The sequence below is a fragment of the Tripterygium wilfordii genome, chromosome 13 (genome assembly GCF_013401445.1).
Source record: "Tripterygium wilfordii isolate XIE 37 chromosome 13, ASM1340144v1, whole genome shotgun sequence".
Lineage (NCBI taxonomy): Eukaryota > Viridiplantae > Streptophyta > Magnoliopsida > Celastrales > Celastraceae > Tripterygium > Tripterygium wilfordii.
In genome coordinates, this window is record NC_052244.1 from 3378642 (window position 1) to 3396441 (window position 17800).

The 17800-nt window shown below is 36.2% G+C and overlaps 3 protein-coding genes across 6 annotated transcripts; 1 reads left to right on the plus strand and 2 right to left on the minus strand.

The window, feature by feature from the left end:
• Positions 1 to 1460: 1460 nt before the first annotated feature.
• On the minus strand, positions 1461 to 2316 carry LOC120011895 (zinc finger protein GIS-like). Its single transcript, XM_038863058.1, has one exon. The coding sequence runs from the start codon at positions 2282 to 2284 to the stop codon at positions 1481 to 1483; it is 804 nt and encodes a 267-aa protein (XP_038718986.1). The 5' UTR covers positions 2285 to 2316; the 3' UTR covers positions 1461 to 1480.
• A 3258-nt stretch (positions 2317 to 5574) lies between these two features.
• LOC120011706 (protein kinase and PP2C-like domain-containing protein) lies at positions 5575 to 13500 on the minus strand. 3 transcript variants are annotated; one of them, XM_038862805.1, is made up of 12 exons: positions 13280 to 13500; positions 13026 to 13143; positions 12678 to 12844; positions 12099 to 12166; positions 11744 to 11967; positions 11233 to 11284; positions 8328 to 8877; positions 7769 to 7838; positions 7461 to 7680; positions 7276 to 7380; positions 6345 to 6440; positions 5575 to 5924 (listed from the first exon to the last, which is right to left on the minus strand). In XM_038862805.1, exons 1-12 carry the CDS (start codon positions 13389 to 13391, stop codon positions 5730 to 5732), a joined length of 1977 nt encoding a protein of 658 aa, XP_038718733.1. In that variant the 5' UTR covers positions 13392 to 13500; the 3' UTR covers positions 5575 to 5729. The 3 variants fall into 3 exon arrangements, with proteins under 3 accessions (XP_038718733.1, XP_038718734.1, XP_038718736.1); XM_038862806.1 differs by having other exon boundaries at positions 13249 to 13383; XM_038862808.1 differs by lacking the exons at positions 12099 to 12166; positions 13026 to 13143; positions 13280 to 13500 and having other exon boundaries at positions 12678 to 12810.
• A 240-nt stretch (positions 13501 to 13740) lies between these two features.
• Positions 13741 to 15818, plus strand: LOC120011945 (cysteine proteinase inhibitor 12-like). 2 transcript variants are annotated; one of them, XM_038863128.1, is made up of 4 exons: positions 13741 to 14053; positions 14412 to 14631; positions 15225 to 15370; positions 15469 to 15818. In XM_038863128.1, the coding sequence occupies exons 1-4, from the start codon at positions 13859 to 13861 to the stop codon at positions 15583 to 15585; spliced, it is 678 nt and encodes a 225-aa protein (XP_038719056.1). In that variant the 5' UTR covers positions 13741 to 13858; the 3' UTR covers positions 15586 to 15818. The 2 variants fall into 2 exon arrangements, with proteins under 2 accessions (XP_038719056.1, XP_038719057.1); XM_038863129.1 differs by having other exon boundaries at positions 15240 to 15370.
• The last annotated feature ends 1982 nt before the right edge of the window (positions 15819 to 17800 follow it).

Consider the following 17800-nt stretch of genomic DNA (forward strand, 5'->3'; position numbering starts at 1 on the left):
TAAGGATGGTTGAAATTTGAAAATTACTAGGGCAACCTTATTATCAAAAGAAATTAATATTGGTTAAGAAGCTCAATCGAATAATGTGTAAAATTCGATTCTTCCTCTCTAAGAAAGTTGAGAATATAATATTATAATTTATAGAAAAATTTTATCATTTATTGTGATTGTTTATTTACCATAAGCTATAGTCAAGTATTTTGTAATTGTTTGTTCTTCAATGATGATGTTCGTACATTGGAAAACCCTAATATAAAAACTACGTATAACATATCATGCATGGCTGATAATTTGGACATTGAAATCATAAAATTACATAAAAAAAAAAAGAAGGAAAAACGTGCATGGTTTACGTAATGTCAGTAGAGAGAACAAATAAAACGTATTATTGGCACCTACATATATTGTGGAGAGACTACGTCATTCGGAATTCTAAAACCATATACAATCTCATAGTTGCAAAAGTTATGACCAGAGCATTATTTGCTTCTTCGTTAAATCATTTTTATTTATTTATCATTCATCATCTTATTCTTCAAAAGAGTAAGTTAACTTTTTTTTTTAATAAGTAAGAAAGAGTAAGTTACCACTAAGTCAAGAATTCATTGTTTTAGGGTGGGGAGACTCGAACTCGAAACCTCTATGAAATAACACACACATAATTATAAGAGTGTTATCTGAGTTACTCGTGATTCTCAATCAAGAATTCATTGTTATGATAAGAATATATATTATTAAATACATAGATATATATGTATGTTAGCGGAGTCACGGACACGTGGTTATCTTATTATTCTTTTTAAAAGGTAGGTATGCATACGTCATGCACACGTATGATCTTAAAGAATCGAATGATAATCTATAGACCGATTGAATGCAGTTCATTATGTAGCGCTATATCTCGCGAAAATGACTAATATGATATAATTCAAGTAGTTAGCATACAAACCATATATACTACCATATGTGATATCTTGTGATTCGATTTCATTATTTTCTATTGGAATTTGGAAGGGAAGAACTTATTTTTCAACGCTCTAATACAATCCTCTTTTTTTCTTTTTCTTTTTTGAAATTTATGGAAATAATATTTATAATTGTTCCAAAACTTGAATTCACCATTTTTCTTCTTCATCCGGCCGGCCACCTGATTCAATCAATCAATTGTCAACTGTCATGTCATGTAGAAATTGTATCCTAGGTAATATTTTCAAAAGAGTTGGAGGAAATTGTATACTAAACCCTTTTGATTCTAATAATGTTAATTCTCTGCAAATCATATCAAATGTAAAAGAGAAATCTCAAACTTACTGTATGAGAAATAGAACCAAAAAATATATGAAGATATTGGCGATCCATGAATATATATATATAACAAAGACAAATGAAACATTCATATAGTTTAATTGAAATTGATATAAATTGCATTTAATTTTTTTTTTAATTTGGGACAGCAGAAAGAAAATTTAACCCTCATGAACTAAAAGGGCATGTTTGATCTCGGAAGATCGAGGTTCTTGTTCTCTGGAACACTAACACCAGAGAGAAAATCAGCAACACCAACAGGGTTCCAATTATCAGCTATACCACCACCACCACCAAGATTTCTAAGCAAAGCACTGCCGCCGGCTGTATTATTACCAAACGGCAGAGCTCTGCGATTAATGATGCCCAAAGACGTAGTGTCCAGCGATGGATATGCACCATTAGGAGCCCAAAGACCATCATGCACGGGGACACGATGGTTTGAGAAGGAGGATGCATGTCTTGGCCACCCAGTGTAGCCACCAAATCCAAGTCGACGATGATGAGCGCAAACAGAAGGGTAGGGTTTGTGAATCACGGAGTTCATGTTAATGCCAAGAGGACTAGTCCTGCTCAAGCCAAATCGAGCTGGGAACACTGGGTCAACCATTGATGGATGGTAAGGGGAAAAAGGGCAACGTTCGAGGAGCCGTAGCACTGACTCGATTCCTTTTTTCTTTTTCATTAGCAGTCGCTCTTGCTTGTGGGAATTTTGGTGCCCACCAAGAGCTTGCGAGTTTCTGAAACTCTTGTCGCAGAATTTACAATGAAAGTTTCCCTTCACAGAATCAGGACGAACCTTCAAATTCCCCTGAACATCGTTCCGGGGTTCATTGATGATTACAGGGGAACCCAACAGATTGATTTCTCTCCTGACCGCGGTGCGATCATCATCGGTGTGGTTGGTGATGGGGAGATTCAGATCAAATGAAGGAATTGGACATTGCTGATCTTTTCCTTTATCAGCAGTTCTCTTCATGATTTCAGCTTGGACATCACTGCATGGGAGTTGGTCAGACATTTTTGAGAGAGAGAGAGAATTTTTTTAAGGAAAGTCTTCTTGTTTAATTACAACTTCTTTGAGTTATGGAATAAGAGCAAAGTGAGGGTTGTATTTATACTTGGTTATGTAATAAATCTATATCCACCACTAATTTCTTTCAATATACAATTTCATGAGCTTGATATGGTAAGAAAGTAAATTGAAACATAATTACATTGTATCTAGACAATATTTTGATATATACTATGAATGAGTTTCCATATATATAAATATGTATTAGCAACTTTACTCTCAATTTGCAAATTAATTTTGTGAAACCCTTCATAATGTGAACAAACCCAAAACATATGGTAAGTAAATAATCATATTTTTGGAATTTAATTAATTTGGTTTGGAAGATACCAAGTTGTATATATATGAGGTAAATAAGGGTTTTTTGTTTTCCATTTTTGGGTTTTTAGAATATTTTATTTTTCTATTACATTATATATGGTAGTATTACTGGCTTTGTTGGTTGAGAGTTTACACTATTATAGTCAAATTGAAATAGGCGGGTACCTAAACTCAAAAAAGTAATGTTACTCAAATAGTAATGCAATATTTTATCTAGTTGATTCAATTAATAAACTAAGGAATAATATGTAAATCATACTGAAAACCCTAATGCAAAAAAGACATCAAGAATTTGAATAATGAAATTGGGTGAGGTTAAACAGTAATTGTGTAGAAATCTCACATTTGTTGAATACAAGAATATGAAGTGGCTGATGTAATGAGCTCTCATTTGGATATACTTAACCTACGCGTGCATATATTTGCGTGAACATAAGAGTATTGTAAGATTTTTGTACGTCACGTTACGAGTTTGACTGCTTGAAATGTCAAAAATCTGTCCGACTGGGTATATTGAAAGAATTTTCAACTTTAAGTTCTATTGTAACGTTTGAACATTTAGTGACTTAGTTAAAACCTGCCTAATCTTTCAGTGATCAAAAATTACATTTTTTCTAAAAATTACTATGAATAAATTATCAACTACTAATTCATATATTTTAGAAACACAAGTAACAAATCTTACATAGATTTAGCTTAATTTTATCAAATGTTTCCACATCCAAGAGTACTTAAACAACAAGTTTCATTATGGACCATGAAGAACTATGGAGTTTACCATATATACGGTGTTTCTTTAATTTTATGTGTTTTGAGAATATTTCATATGTTCATTTTAACGGCCTTTCAAAGAAAATTCAATCATATGACTCGAACTTACTAAAGCTTTATAGAAAAAATTAATCAAAGGAGTTAAGTAATAATTATAATTAGAACCCAACTTAAGTTATTTATAATATAAACCCACAATTTATAAGATATACATGGATATATATATATGCTCAATACTTATAAGGTAATATATTTATTAGGTAAATACATATTTTCTTTTTAGGTAGGAATAATAAATTAATGTATATATAGTAATATTTCATAAGGTAGATAATATGGGTAATATACATATATCATTATGTTTTCCCTCTCTCTTTTTTAATGAAATGCTTGCCCTCAATTAAAAGAGAGACTTTCTACAAAGTTTGTATTATGTTGTCATGTGTGGTTTTATTTTTTTATTTTTTTTGAGAAAACATGTGTGGTTTTAAGAAGTGTCTCTTTTTGACTATTATATGATTGACATGTGTCATTTTTTGAATTAAAAATACTTAATTAAATATAATAAGTTCAGTTTTGTAAATAGTTACAATCCTTTTTCTTTTTTTTTTTAAAAGGGATCACACCCTATACAGCATTAAACAGAACTCTGCAGAACAGCAGACTTGTTCAGTGAACTCATATGTTCGCAGATAGCAAACTAGCAAACCAGTAAAACAACATAGCACTATCAAGAACAGCAAATGGAAGAGAACCACCCCCAACAATTATGAGCTAACACAAGAACCTCCATCTCGACTCAAAGAATCCATCAAGAAGTAGGGGGGGACTATGCACCCAGGACTGCTGACCATTCATTACAAGAGCCACCTTCGCAAGATCATGAGCACAGGAATTCAGTGAAATAGCAAAGTTAATTGCAAATAACATAGCCTTTGCCTCAGCAATCACAACATCAAAGTCTATCGGACGAGACAAGGTAGAGGCAGCAACAAAACTTATCACGAATTATCACACCAAAACCTGAGGGATACTGCCGAGCTAGGATGAATAGAAGCGTCTGAATTTATCTTAACCCAACCCCCCCGCGGTGGCCGCCAGCCCGCATTATACATTATTGAGTCATCCTCCACAACAGCAGTAGAAGTTCGGAGAGAAGTTATGGGCTCGTTGTGAGTCAATAGACTCCATAGCCACACGTTGAGCTCGAATAACCAGTTGGACTGGATGCAAAAATATCCCTTCATGGACAAAAGCATTCCTTCTATGCCACAATCCACGGAATATGGAGGCCAATATAGCAAGATCCTTAGGAGACAGAATACCCTATTATAGTTCAAATTCAATTTTTAATATCCTGAATATATATATAAACGATTTGTATATGCCCTTATTTTTCTCAATGAAAATTTCTTTTATTTTCTCGAAGAAATTATAGACGCATCTTATTCGTGAGTTTTAGCTCAGTAAAATGGGCTTTGGCCCAATAAAGCTTCAGCCCAAAACGAATGATCCGCCTGTCATATACCTATCCCTGATATTCATACCTGGGACAGTATGCGGGCACAATATATATATATATATATATATATATATATATATATGTATAGGAATTCTCCTATGTGGACCAAGTTTATAGACCAAAATCCAATGGTTGTAATCAATCACAACATAAGTGGGGGTCACACATTTATTATGGGACCCATCACATCTATGGTTGAAAAACAAGTCCACAAACTTGATCCACACTTTTGGTCCACATAGGAGAATTTCTGTATATATATATATATATGTATAGTGCATAAAGCTACGGGGAGATACATTTTTGTGTCCAGGAAGTGAACTTTGTTGATATAATTATCAATCAAACCTAGAATGCAGCATTCAGAACTGAAATACATCTCCATCATATAAGTTTGAGGTAATTTCTGCACCGTCTGCTCGTAACGGGTAACAAACAGAACGTGTGCTAAATTTTGATGCAGCTCTGCAATCAACCACAGAAAGATGAGCTAGGAACCATCAGCCATGAGTGCAAGAAAGTATAAAAACAGTAACATTAGAAATTACAAGATCAAAAATTCAATAGACCAAAACCTAAATGATTTGAAATTTTAACTCAAAAATTGAATAATCTGTTTTCACGATTCCAAATGGTAAGCAAATGATAATGTAATATTGAAACAATGGTAACCAATACTAATAATTCTATAAATGCTTCACCCCCTTATTCAGAGCTGCAAGACAATCATCTAACTCAATAAATTCTTTCTGCTGTAGATACTGGACGAAGGAAGACGACAATGACTGTTATGTTATCTTTGCTGCCACGTGCTGCAGCTTCCGTTGCCAATCTCTTGGAACACATTCCAGGTTCTTTGACAGTGTCCTTGATTATGCTCACAACCTCGGCATTGCTTACCACGTCCCAGAGCCCATCACTGGCCATTACCTGACAATAAACCATATATCCTTTCATTTTCAAGAGTAATGCAAAGCACCCCACACCGATCTACTACAAAGATACAGTTTCTGGATAGCGTCAACTCAATTAACCAAGAATTCACTCATTTGTACCCTAGTGAATGCAGAATAGATGACACTTGCAAAAGTTGCTATGCAAATTCCTTATTTTCTCCTGGTCCTTCAATGATACATTGAATATTTAAATATTAAGATACAAAGTTTAAGGTAGAAATCGGTAACTTAGACTTGGCCTAGTGGTAAATTCTCCCACTAATACCCATGCCTCAAAAGAGGTCATGGGTTCAAATCTCCCCCCACTTGCCTAGAAAAAAAAAAAAAAGTAGAAATCTATGCACAGCAGGAATAGTAATCGCAATAAACCATCAGCCAAAATAATGCCCCTTACCAGGAATTCATCCTCTGCTGATAGCAAAGTTTCAGTTATTTCAGGTTCTGCTGTCACAGCAGGCTTCAGATCATCATCACCAATGGACCGAGTAACCTGTTGACAGAGACAAAATTAATACAGTATGTGACTAGCTTTGTTCAAGTCCTCTTGTTCTTAAGTACTAAAATATGGAAAACCAATAAGAGGAGGAAATAGGTTAAACAGTCGTGTACAGAAATTTACATCTAATCCAGTTTAATCGTTAATGTTCATTTTGAATGTGTTGCCACACAGCACTCTCTGGAAAATGTAACCAAATGGCCCACCCTATGTCTTACATTCATGTGAACTATTTCATCCAATTTTTGAGAATTTTCTGAAAACCAAAAGACAGCAAATTTCATCACTAACAACTGTTATTTTTGCAAACTGGTAAGTTTTTGCCTAGTCTGAGTATGGGGTCAGGGTAGCATGTTATTGATGTTTATCTTGGGAGTTAAAAAACAAGCCTTTGCACGAAACTTGTATTCAAAATGTCTTTCACATGGCTCCCCATTCCTAACTGAATGTTGTCAATTTACCAGAGATAGTACCCATGAGAAAAATCAATAACGTGACCATATAAAAATAAGCCTTTGCATTAAGCTTGTTTTTACCCCGCTTTAAAACAAGTCTTTACACTAGAATTGTTCTACCCCGCTTTAAAACGCAATACAGGATCACTCTATTCTAATCTATGAAGCCTAATAGCTACCAGGGATTCAACATTGTCCAAAATATAAATTCTACATTGTAACTTTTCTGTAGTTACCCAGTTAGCCCCAACTACTTATGGTACAATAAATTTTTATAATACCAAGGCACAAAAACTATAGAGATACTCTGAGAAGAATATCATATATGCATAGACTGGCATAACCAAAAGATCTTTGAAAGGAAAAAGAAAAACCTGGAGTGCAGCAAGACCAACTCTCCATGTATCCAACTGCCATTTAACTTCTCCCCCCATACTAACTACACGGTCCCTCTCCTCAAGACAGCTAGCAACATGGTCCTAATACCACAAAGTCATAGTTTCAGACATCATTACAATCTACAATAGTCAAACAGTATGAGTTAGAAATGAGTGCTCACCCTACTAAGAGCAAATGGTTGGCCAGCCCGACATAAAATCGTCCTGCAATCACCAGCATTAGCAACGAGAAGCTTGTTTCTAACAATCAGAGCAGCAATGGCAGTACAACCAGGATGCCAGTCTTTCTGCTTAAGTCTCTTGGATTTGCAATGAGATTCCAATTCGTTTCTGAATGCAGCATCTGTTCTAACAAATGCTTCCACTAATGCATCAGCAGGACTGTGTTTAATTAACAAAAATGAGTTATTAGAGAATAAGTACATAAGTACAATTACAATTGTTTTACAGTTTTCTGAAGAGGAATTACCTGTTAATAGATCCTAAATTATGTAGGAATCCTGGCAAAGCTCGAGCTGAAAACTCAGCAGCTGCTACGCCTGCAGATGTTTTCAACACATATTGCCTCACAATTCACAATGTAACCGGTCTGTACTGAGAACTGAGAAGTGGACCAAAAAAGACTTCCACCTTAGGTCAGTGCAAAGTGTATGAGCTACTTTCAAGTTCCAAAAACTATGGAGAGTCTGATCCTTTCACCTGATTGTTTCCTATAACTCTCATTAGTGGAATGCCCATAGTTATATTTGGTTTCACAATCTTAATGATTGAGTAAATGCAACCAGATATCATGTGCTCCAAAGAACCAGATTTTTGAATTTCAAATCACAACCTAACCTTGGTTCAGTGAGAGCAAGAGATTCTTTTTTTCTAACTGAAGAAAAAGGATCCCTTTTACATCCAGTATGATCCCACCTTTGCATGGTATTCTGAATGTGGAGGAAATACAGGGGAGGGATTCCAAAATTGAGTAAACAAAGGCCAACCAACAGATGAAACTAGAAAGTAACAACCTATTTGGTACATACCTCTATGACCATCAAAGACACCAAAAACATGAACTTCCTCTTCACTGCTGAAATGAGGCATAAGGAAATGCGTGTCCTCCATAGCTTCCCTTTTGCCGCATGTTGCGAAGGAACCCCAGGTAAGAACAGGATGGTAAGCTAGAGGATCATTTAAAGATTCAAGCCAAAGTCTGAAACCACAATTAGATGCAAGAGAAGTTCTGGTAGACAGATGTTCTCCCCGGGTGTACCAGTTTATTTTCTCCTGATAAGTCCACATATTGTTACCGCTATTTGTGCATTTATCACCATGAAAACTAGGTGATTCAATGGTAGCCAATTCTTCTTCCTTTGCACTAGTTCTAGATTCTATAATTGGGCCGAGTTCTAAAAGTATATCACTAAAAGACGGTCTGTTTTGAGGTTTCGAATCCCAACACCGCTGTATCAACGACAGTATACTTGCTGGCACACCTGACTCGAGACTAGCAAGAACGGGTCGTAGTCCACCTGACACCACAGCTGCAGTAAGTTGTTGCTCAGAGTAGTTCATCTCTAGAACGGTGTGGGCCTGCCTCCATCAGATTAAGAAAACGAATTTAGACACATGGACCAGTTAAGCTTTCTGAAAACAACCTAATTCTAGAAATTTTTTTAACTGTCTCTCTCATCACACACACAAAGAGAGAGACATGACTCTACTGCACCTTAAAGTATGGCCATTGATTAAAGACTTACTCCTGTATTTTCATGGGTAGTAATGTCAAGAAAGAAAACACTAGCAAAGGCTACAGAATATTAGCAATGGAAGGGCAGAGAATCGAGAATAAGATTAGAATATCTGACTGGAAAACTTTCAGAGCAATGGACGCATTAAAGAAATTCCTTAACATTCAGTTTCACTGGGACAAAATGGTGAAGCTAATAAAATAAAAGGAAAGTCAATAAATAAAATTGTTACTCTCATAAACAGTTTACAATTTCCCAGACAATTCTTATTTTGCTTTATGAGTTAGCCCATTCTTCTCTAGATAGGACTTCATCACATTTAACAAAGATGCAACAAGGAGCAAGAGGAGATGCATAGTGTTCTTAATCCACTTTCAAGTTCACACAGCAGGTTTGCTGTAAATTCTCTATGCTTAAACGAAGTATGCGAAAAACAAAGAAAACAAAGAGATGGAGGCAAAATAGCATAATCCCTATCATAGTGATGATAGTCCAGGAGTATGTTATGTAGAAGGCCTGGAAGTTGCAAGAAAGGAAAAGGAAAAGGAAAATTTCATAATTCCAAGCAAGAAAATGCAGGATACGATTTACTAGATTCACCAACTAGCATATTTTATTGTTTCGTAATTAAAAATTAAAAAAAAAGAGAGAGAGAGAGAAAGGGAATGGAATGGAATATTTGCTCCACTCCAATTCTTTTGGCAGTAAGCAGAAAAGAAAAAAGAAGCCTGACGTCTGACTACGACCAAGCTAGGTTTAAGGTCTACTGCTACGTCTCATGTCTTGTTGTTGTGCATGACATTCGCAATCTTAACATGCAAACTCTGACTTTACATTTTAAATCATTGTATAGGGGTATGATAAGGACCCCTCCATACCAGTGTTTCATGGGCTCTGGAGAGTTCAGGCCCAAACCCCACCCTAACAGTCCAACAGGTCCAGCCCGCATCTATGGGTGCATGCACCCATGGACCGGTTGTAGTCCAACATGCCTCCACAATATGAATGTTTCATGGGCTCTTGTGAAAACCTATTGGACATGTTAAGGAGTGGCCTTTGCCCTCCTTATAAACAACACTTAACTCCCCTATCTTTCCGATGTTTGATAAGGAAACCTCCATACCAGTGTTTCTCGGGCTCCGGAGAGTTCAGGCCCAAACTCCACCCTAACAGTCCAGCACACTAAGCCCGCATCCATAGGTGCGTGCACCCATGGACCGGCTGTAGTCCAATGGGTCTCCACATTACCAATGTTTCATGGGCTCTAGTGAAAACCTATTGGACATGTTAAGGAGTGACATTTGCCCTCCTTATAAACAACACTTAACTCCCCTATCTTTCCGATGTGGGAGTTTCTATCAGGGTAGTTTAGGAAGCTTTGGTTTAGCTTAATGAAAAAGGCCAGATGAAGAAACAAGCTTCAGGATTTTTCTATACTTGAAGTGGGCAAGGTGACACTGCCTCTGAACTCTCCTATTGCTCTGCCATTTGTTTCTCGTCATCTGAACTCTGGAAAAAATTGAATTCAATCTCAACTCTATGCCAGGTTATCATCTGAATTACATAGATCACTGATAAACGCAGGCCCATATCTATTCAGTATGAAAGAAAGAAGCCCAAGCCCAGAGTTGGAGAAGTACTGGATTCGAGGGAACCGATCTGAACCACTCTTTGTTATGTGATCGAAGGGTTCTGAATGAAGGTTGGATAGGGTTTATCTTGGGAGGGATCATTCGGGAAAAAGGGGAAGAAGACAATTACGGAGAAGTGTGTTTTGGAGGCCTTAGCACCCTCGAAGTTGCTACTATCTTTGTTAGCGTGATTTGTCGTTTCTTTAGCAAGTTGTAATAGATCTAGTGAGTATTACAGTGAAATCTGGTTGCTGTGTTAATTTTCCTGCTAGTATTTGTGAATATATCTATTGGAGACTAATCGGTTCTTATCAATCGCAAATATGGAATGAAAATGCAAGCAAACCCAATAAAACTCAATGTTTCTGTTCAGTAAGCACAATGAATTTTCTGATTAGCGTCGCAGCACAAACTCAAAAAAGGACCAAGGATGGTATTCAGACTTTCAGAGGGCAAGAATAATGATCAACCATGCAACAATTAAAACCACAAATAACTACACCAAAATACCATAAACGAAGCGATACGAAACAAGAAGCTGACTACAAAATGTAAGAAAATCTAACCTGAGCCTCTGCACGAAGATCTGTATATGGAACAACACCAGTAAGAAGCTCACTGAAAGGAAAAAAGAGTGAGATCACTTTTCATTATTTTAGAGGAACAATATATATATATATAAATTATTATTTTTTTCTTTTTTTAATATTTTTTTTTCAAATGCTCATTAACTGGTTTGAAAAGGCCAGAGATTCATGACCAAGATAATATAACAGCCATTTGTAATTCAAACTGTATATCATTGGAGAAAAACAAAAACAGGAAAAAGAAACGCACACACACAAACACATGCATGCACAAAACAGAAGCACCTTGTGGGAGCATGTGTTGTTTTCCTAGATGAAATACATTCTAAGAAAATTCTTCATTTCAACTGATGAAATGGAAATTCAAGATCAATGAAAAGAACTGAATCCACTACGAAATTTTTTCCTTGTTCCAGCATACTCTTTAATTTAATAAGAATATTTTCAAGAGTTACTACAGAAAAAAGTTATCAGCCACTCAAATTCTCACTTGAATAATATCCCAAAACTGTAGACATCTGATTTTTCGCTATGGATCTCCTTCTTCAATATTTCAGGTGCCATATAAATAAGAGTCCCAACCATATTCTTCTTGTGGAAACCGCCAGTTGGCTTGCCTGATGATCTCCAATTCTCAATAGAAACATCCTTGAGATCCTTCTTGTATGCTGCCAAACCAAAGTCAGATAGGTGTGGAGAAAGGTTTTTGCCAAGCTGCACCCAAATACATGATTTAGTTCATTGCTCAAAAGACACAGTTCAGTCACACAATAAGACATATTAAGAGTCTCCAATCCTAAAAGACACCAACCGAAGAGATCAGGAGTTTATGGAAGAAAATTTACAAGAACATTTGCTGGTTTCACATCCCTATGAACAATCCCCAGGTTATGCAGATATTGCAAAGCCTTTGCTGGAAGAAGAAAAAAGTTGAAGAGCAAACAATGTAACATCATCCACAATAAACATTTTATAAAAATCAATCTACAGCAGTGAAAAAAGAATAAAATGCAGAACAAGAAATGGTCATGCCAATGCCAGTTCATCTTAATTGTCATTCCAAACAATCAACGACAAAGATCTGGCCACTGCACTATAATTACAACTGAAAGTACATTTTGTGTTTCATAAGCTAAAGGTGCATTTGAAATGTGTTGATTCAAGGCATTTTTAGCTGGGTTAAAAGGTACTTATTCAGTCTCCAACATCAAATCAAGGTCCAATTTTAAGATGGTCTACCGTTTTTTGTTTTTCGAAAAAGAACAACAAGAAGATGAAAGTCTGCATTCTGATAAACTACAGCTCCGAAGAAAGGTTACAATAAAAACTCTCATCGCATGTTAAATCTAATTCTTTAGACTAAGGTTAGAAAAGAATAAATGCCATGAAAAACTTATAAAAATATCAGTTAAGAGATATTATACCAAGTTGGACTGTGATAGTGAGCACTTGATCAATATTTGGGTTCCATTCTTCCAAATGTAACTTGTCCGCAAGACTCCCAGACTCATACAATTCAAAGAAAAACATGTAATTGGGTGGCTTAGCATGTGCTGCAATCAGTTTGGATATCCCAGGATGATCTAACTTGCTTCATCAATCAAAAACATAATAAATTAGAATTTAAAAAATGAAAAAAGCTCAGACACACAAATCTTTTTTACATTCACAATAAATAGAAAAGCACAAACCCTCCATCATAGTTTCATCACGAAAAAATCCGCATCAATCACCAAAAAAAATCACTTTAACAAACGGAAAGCTGCATATACCACAAGAGCTGCAACTCCTTATGGAATTTATCCAAGTCCTCAGAAGTAGACAATACAGGTTTCTTGGCAGCAACCTTTCTTCCATCCAAATTAGCTTCGTACACCACGCTCTCCGCCCCTACACGCAAAACAAACACCATACAATACTACAAAAGCACACAACAAAATAAAATAATGAAAACTATTCCACTTAAATATCAAAACAAAAATTCACGAAGATTACGTATGAATGTCGAAGATAAACGATGACTGACCTTTGGCGATAGGGGAGAGGAGAGTATAAGAAGGAGGGAGGTGGAGAGGGATGGACTTGCTGGTGCAGCAGCCCCTAATGCAAGTGTTTGGCTCCACAATTTCCAGCCCCATCTCTCTCTCTACCGCTCTCCGAATCACTCCCTCTTTATGAAGAAATTGAGAATGAAATTGAAACCAAACCAGAGATGGATGGAAGCGGGGGAAGAGGAAGTGTATGGGCTCTTATACGATGATGTGACGTCAAAAGGAAATTTCCTTTTTGTGGCTGCTTTGGGCCGTACAACTTCGAATCCTATATGGATTTCTATTGAAATGGGCATGGGCCTCGATTCGACCGGCTGGAGAAAAGGCTTTGATTTGGGCCCATTAGGCCAATCTGGCCTTTCTATTGGGCTTCTTCGTGAACAGAGCAAACCGACTCGAACGGTCTCTTCGCTTAACAGGCAAGTAAAGTCTTGCAACTAACGTTCAAAGGGAGCCTTGCCTGTCAGTTTTCGCACTATCCAAACACGCAAACCACGAATCTCTTGGAGAAAGTAGACAAAAGAATCGATCGTACGTTTTTTTTATCAGTGAAGATGAAGGGGGTTTCTGTGATAACATTGACGAGTGTTTTGGTTCTGCTTTGTGGGGTGTGCGAATTGGGTTTCTGCAGAGAGGACAAGTTCATCAGGATGAAGCCTGGAGGCGTCCACGACTGTCACGGCTCTCAAAACAGCGCAGAGATCGAAAGCCTCGCTCGTTTCGCTGTTCAGGAATTCAACAAGAAAGAGGTAATTTCTCTTCGTTTCTTCTATCGAATACCCTCTCGTTTTGTTCTTTGTTGCGTACTTCTTACGAATTAGGTTTTCTTTGACACTCAGAGGAATTTGTGTCTTTGCTTGAAAATTTTTGTTGGGTTGCACATGGATTTTGTGGTTTTATCCGTTGATTTCCATTTTCGTGATCGCTGACTCCATTTATTTTATATGGCGATTAAAATTTTGTAACTTTCAATTTGTTAGTGCGATTTAATCCGTATAAATAAGGAGAATCTGGGTATTCTATAACCCTAGTCTATGTTTTAAAGAATTCCTAGTATGTTACTTTTCTGATGTTATATATTCACTTATCTGTCCTCGATGCTTACAGAATGCACTGCTTGAGTTTGCAAGGGTCTTAAAGGCCAAAGAGCAGGTCGTTGCTGGTAAGATGTACCATTTGACTCTGGAAGCAATGGATGCAGGAAAGAAGAAGATATATGAAGCCAAAGTCTGGGTGAAGCCATGGATCAACTTCAAGCAGTTGCAGGAATTCAAGCATGCTGAGGGTGGCCCTTCCTTTACCACTTCAGACCTTGGTGTTAAACAAGGCAATTTCTCAATTTGAGTACATTTGCATTATACTAATTTTGGCCTCTATTGGAAAAAAAATTTCACTGCATGATATTGTGAATATGTTGGGAACAAATCCCATTTTTTTTGTTGTTTAATTTCTGCGTGCTTTGATTATGAATGAACTTCACATACATAAAATGGGGAAATTTTTGATTGATTGCTTAATGACATGGCATTAATTTTCTGGAAGTTGTATTTCGTCTCTCACACAGATAGTTGTTGTTGCTTGGTAGTGCACTTTATCCTTCTTGTTTATGTTTACTTTATTTGTAGATTTAAGTTCTGGTAGAATTTCCTCTTTTTATTTCATGTAGTTCTTGTAAGCTACTGACTTGTACTCAATTTCAGTCCATATTTATGTTACTCCTTGGCTGATCTAGCTGTTACATCTTCCTCGAAAGAAACATATTCTGAACTTGCTTTACCACATACTGTCCCTGTATTTGGTTTCCTTTATAAAATATTGAGAGAATCAAAGCCCATTGTGTTCTTGTTTTTGGGTTCGAGTAACCGAGAAGTAGTCATTTAGTATGGGAAAGAAAACAATAAATCGCATTTTATTTATTAGATGGACATGGACCAGGATGGCAAGCAGTGTCAACTAGTGATCCTGAGGTCCAAGATGCAGCAAATCATGCTGTTAAGTCTATCCAGCAGAGGTCCAACTCGCTGTCTCCATATCAACTTCTAGAGATTATTCTAGCTAAGGCCAAGGTTGGCATTTCATGCCATTTGCAGATATAGTTTTCTTTCTGAGTGTTTGGTTCATCCTCTCGGTTTCTATTTGCTAAAGAAGTTTAAATTAATTTCAGGTTATTGAAGATTATGCCAGATACGATTTGCTTCTGAAACTGAGGAGGGGAATCAAGGAAGAAAAGTTCAAGGTTGAAGTAATTAAAAACATGGAAGGAAAGTTCGTATTGGTTTAGGTGTTGAATATGTTCAAAACAATGTGGATTGATGCCGCTACCATAATATAGTCTGATATTATACAATAAACAGAAGACTAGCTTACGCTTGCCTGCTGTGGTTTGTCAGATGTGACATTTATAGTTTGCCTCTTCCACGTTCTGTTTGTATATATATTAATATATGTATAAATATGGATTTCGGATTGAACATAAACTTTTTTTGATATATTAGATATGCTACTTGTACAGTATTTCCTGTCACGTCTTGTGTGCTTACAGCATATCAGGAAGCTAAACCACCTTCCAGAGTTGTGAACTCAAAAGTTCCTCCGCTAAGACACGGTTTGATTCGAGGCTGAACTGGGAAAGTTATTCCTTTGAGGCCAGTATTGTTGATAAAGCCCATTTTGAAGTTTTTAGGCTGTTTGGGCAGCCCAAAATAAGCCGTAAAGGGCCTAAGCTTCACGGACCTTTCAGTTTTCACTCTTGTTGCAGCCCAATAATGTGATCATATGTCCATTCATTCCCAAGTAGGAATGATTTTAAGAGGCTGGACATAAACCCTAGCCTTACTTTACAACTTCAAATTAAATTTCTCGTGACTTGTTTATTTAAAACGTTGTGAATATTAAATAATACCCAGTATTGAAATTGCATGGATTCATCTTATACATACGCGAATAGTGGCTGATCTAGGAATTAGATTGAGAGTGCGCTTGGTTAATGAACAGAGTTAGGAATTTATAGGAGGAGGGACAAAGGTTGGTTCGGGGATACTGCCCCGAAAAAAATTTTAGGGTTATTTACTTAAAAGTTTTCTAGCGTAAGCAAATATCTATATAATCAGTAAATAAGTAAATATATATATAGTTATTAAATTAAGTAAATGTCTATATAGTCATAAAATCACTCTCAATCAATATTTGTTCTCTTGTATGAGTATGTATCAATCCATAATTATAATTTCTACATTAACTATACATATTGATATTATATAGTTATTAAAAAATGAGTATTTTCAACAAATTTAGGGTGGGCTTTAACCTTAATTTCAGCATTTTGGACCTTGATATATATATAGTAAATCATTTTTTTCCAAAAATATATATAATAAAAAAAAATGGTTGAAAAGTTCCGCCCACCCTGAATACAGTGTGGCTCCGCCACTGTAACGCGAGGAAGGTAATAAAAAACAGAGAAGAGTTTTTCACCTTGATTGAATTGTGTAGGATGAATTCGAAAATGGCCCAATCACAAGAAAGAAAGTGCAAGTTATCTTTACACAGTGAGAGACAGGAGAAGAGAAAAACAGAGGTGGTCGAGAATGAAATGCACTACAACATGCGTGTCGGGCCCTTTAAGGAGGCTGCAAATATGTCTTTTTTTCATGTTCAATTCATTATTCATTACACCCAATCCGAAATTCCGAATTGACAGTAAGCGGTAAGTACAATGTTGGGAAATTATGACGGGGGACTGTCGGTGTGGGCATCCGTGTGCGTGTGTGGACTAACATATATACTTGGAATCCATATGAAATTCAAAAGTTTGCGCTTTCGGTCCGAGCTTGACATCCTTTGTGATCCGCATGTATTTATTTTTGACATGCACCCCTCCCCCACTTGAACCCACCTCTTGAAAGTAGAAGAGTGGGTATACATCAGATAAGCATATAAGAAAGACATGGATTTTTAGTTGTTTTAGAACCCACACCAACCAATCAATTAAAATTAATTGATTGAGAAATGTAATTAAGTTGCATAATTAATCACCAAAACAAACACAGGAGAATTAGATACCAAACTCAAATCATGTATATTTTATAGATAAAATATAAAGTGAAAAGAATAATAGCAATTAAATAAATAGCTTCTTTTTTTTTGGAATTTAATTGAAGTGGTATGTCTACTACTCTTCCATGCAAAATTCCTTATCTCATTTCATGCCCCCACTAGAATTAGAAAAATAGAGGGACCTACACAAAACGACAGAGTACTCTCCAATGTCATATTAATTATACAGTGAATTATTGAAGAGAAGAATAAATTAATAGAGTGGAGGCTGATGCAAGTTTCAAATTGATCTATATATATAAGCGCCTTAATAATGTTGAGTGTCTCCTAGCAATAGGACAAAGGATCATCAAGAGTGGCTTAGGAGCAATGTTGCAAAAATCTTTTAGATATATGACTCTATTTCCTAACCATCAACAATGTGTTTTTCTGGAGGTTAA

What these genes read in the sequence shown, in the direction of transcription:
- LOC120011706 (XM_038862805.1), bottom strand. Translation starts at nt 13,391, where the DNA reads ATGGGGCTGGAAATTGTGGAGCCAAACACTTGCATTAGGGGCTGCTGC. An exon ending in ATCTTCGTGCAGAGGCTCAG is followed by an intron (nt 8,878 to 11,232) that starts GTTAGATTTTCT and finishes TGATGGAGGCAG; the next exon opens with GCCCACACCGTTCTAGAGAT. An exon ending in TTGGTCTTGCTGCACTCCAG is followed by an intron (nt 6,441 to 7,275) that starts GTTTTTCTTTTT and finishes CTCTGTCAACAG; the next exon opens with GTTACTCGGTCCATTGGTGA.
- LOC120011895 (XM_038863058.1), bottom strand. Translation starts at nt 2,284, where the DNA reads ATGAAGAGAACTGCTGATAAAGGAAAAGATCAGCAATGTCCAATTCCT.
- LOC120011945 (XM_038863128.1), top strand. Translation starts at nt 13,859, where the DNA reads ATGAAGGGGGTTTCTGTGATAACATTGACGAGTGTTTTGGTTCTGCTT. An exon ending in AGGAATTCAACAAGAAAGAG is followed by an intron (nt 14,054 to 14,411) that starts GTAATTTCTCTT and finishes CGATGCTTACAG; the next exon opens with AATGCACTGCTTGAGTTTGC. An exon ending in AGACCTTGGTGTTAAACAAG is followed by an intron (nt 14,632 to 15,224) that starts GCAATTTCTCAA and finishes TTTATTTATTAG; the next exon opens with ATGGACATGGACCAGGATGG.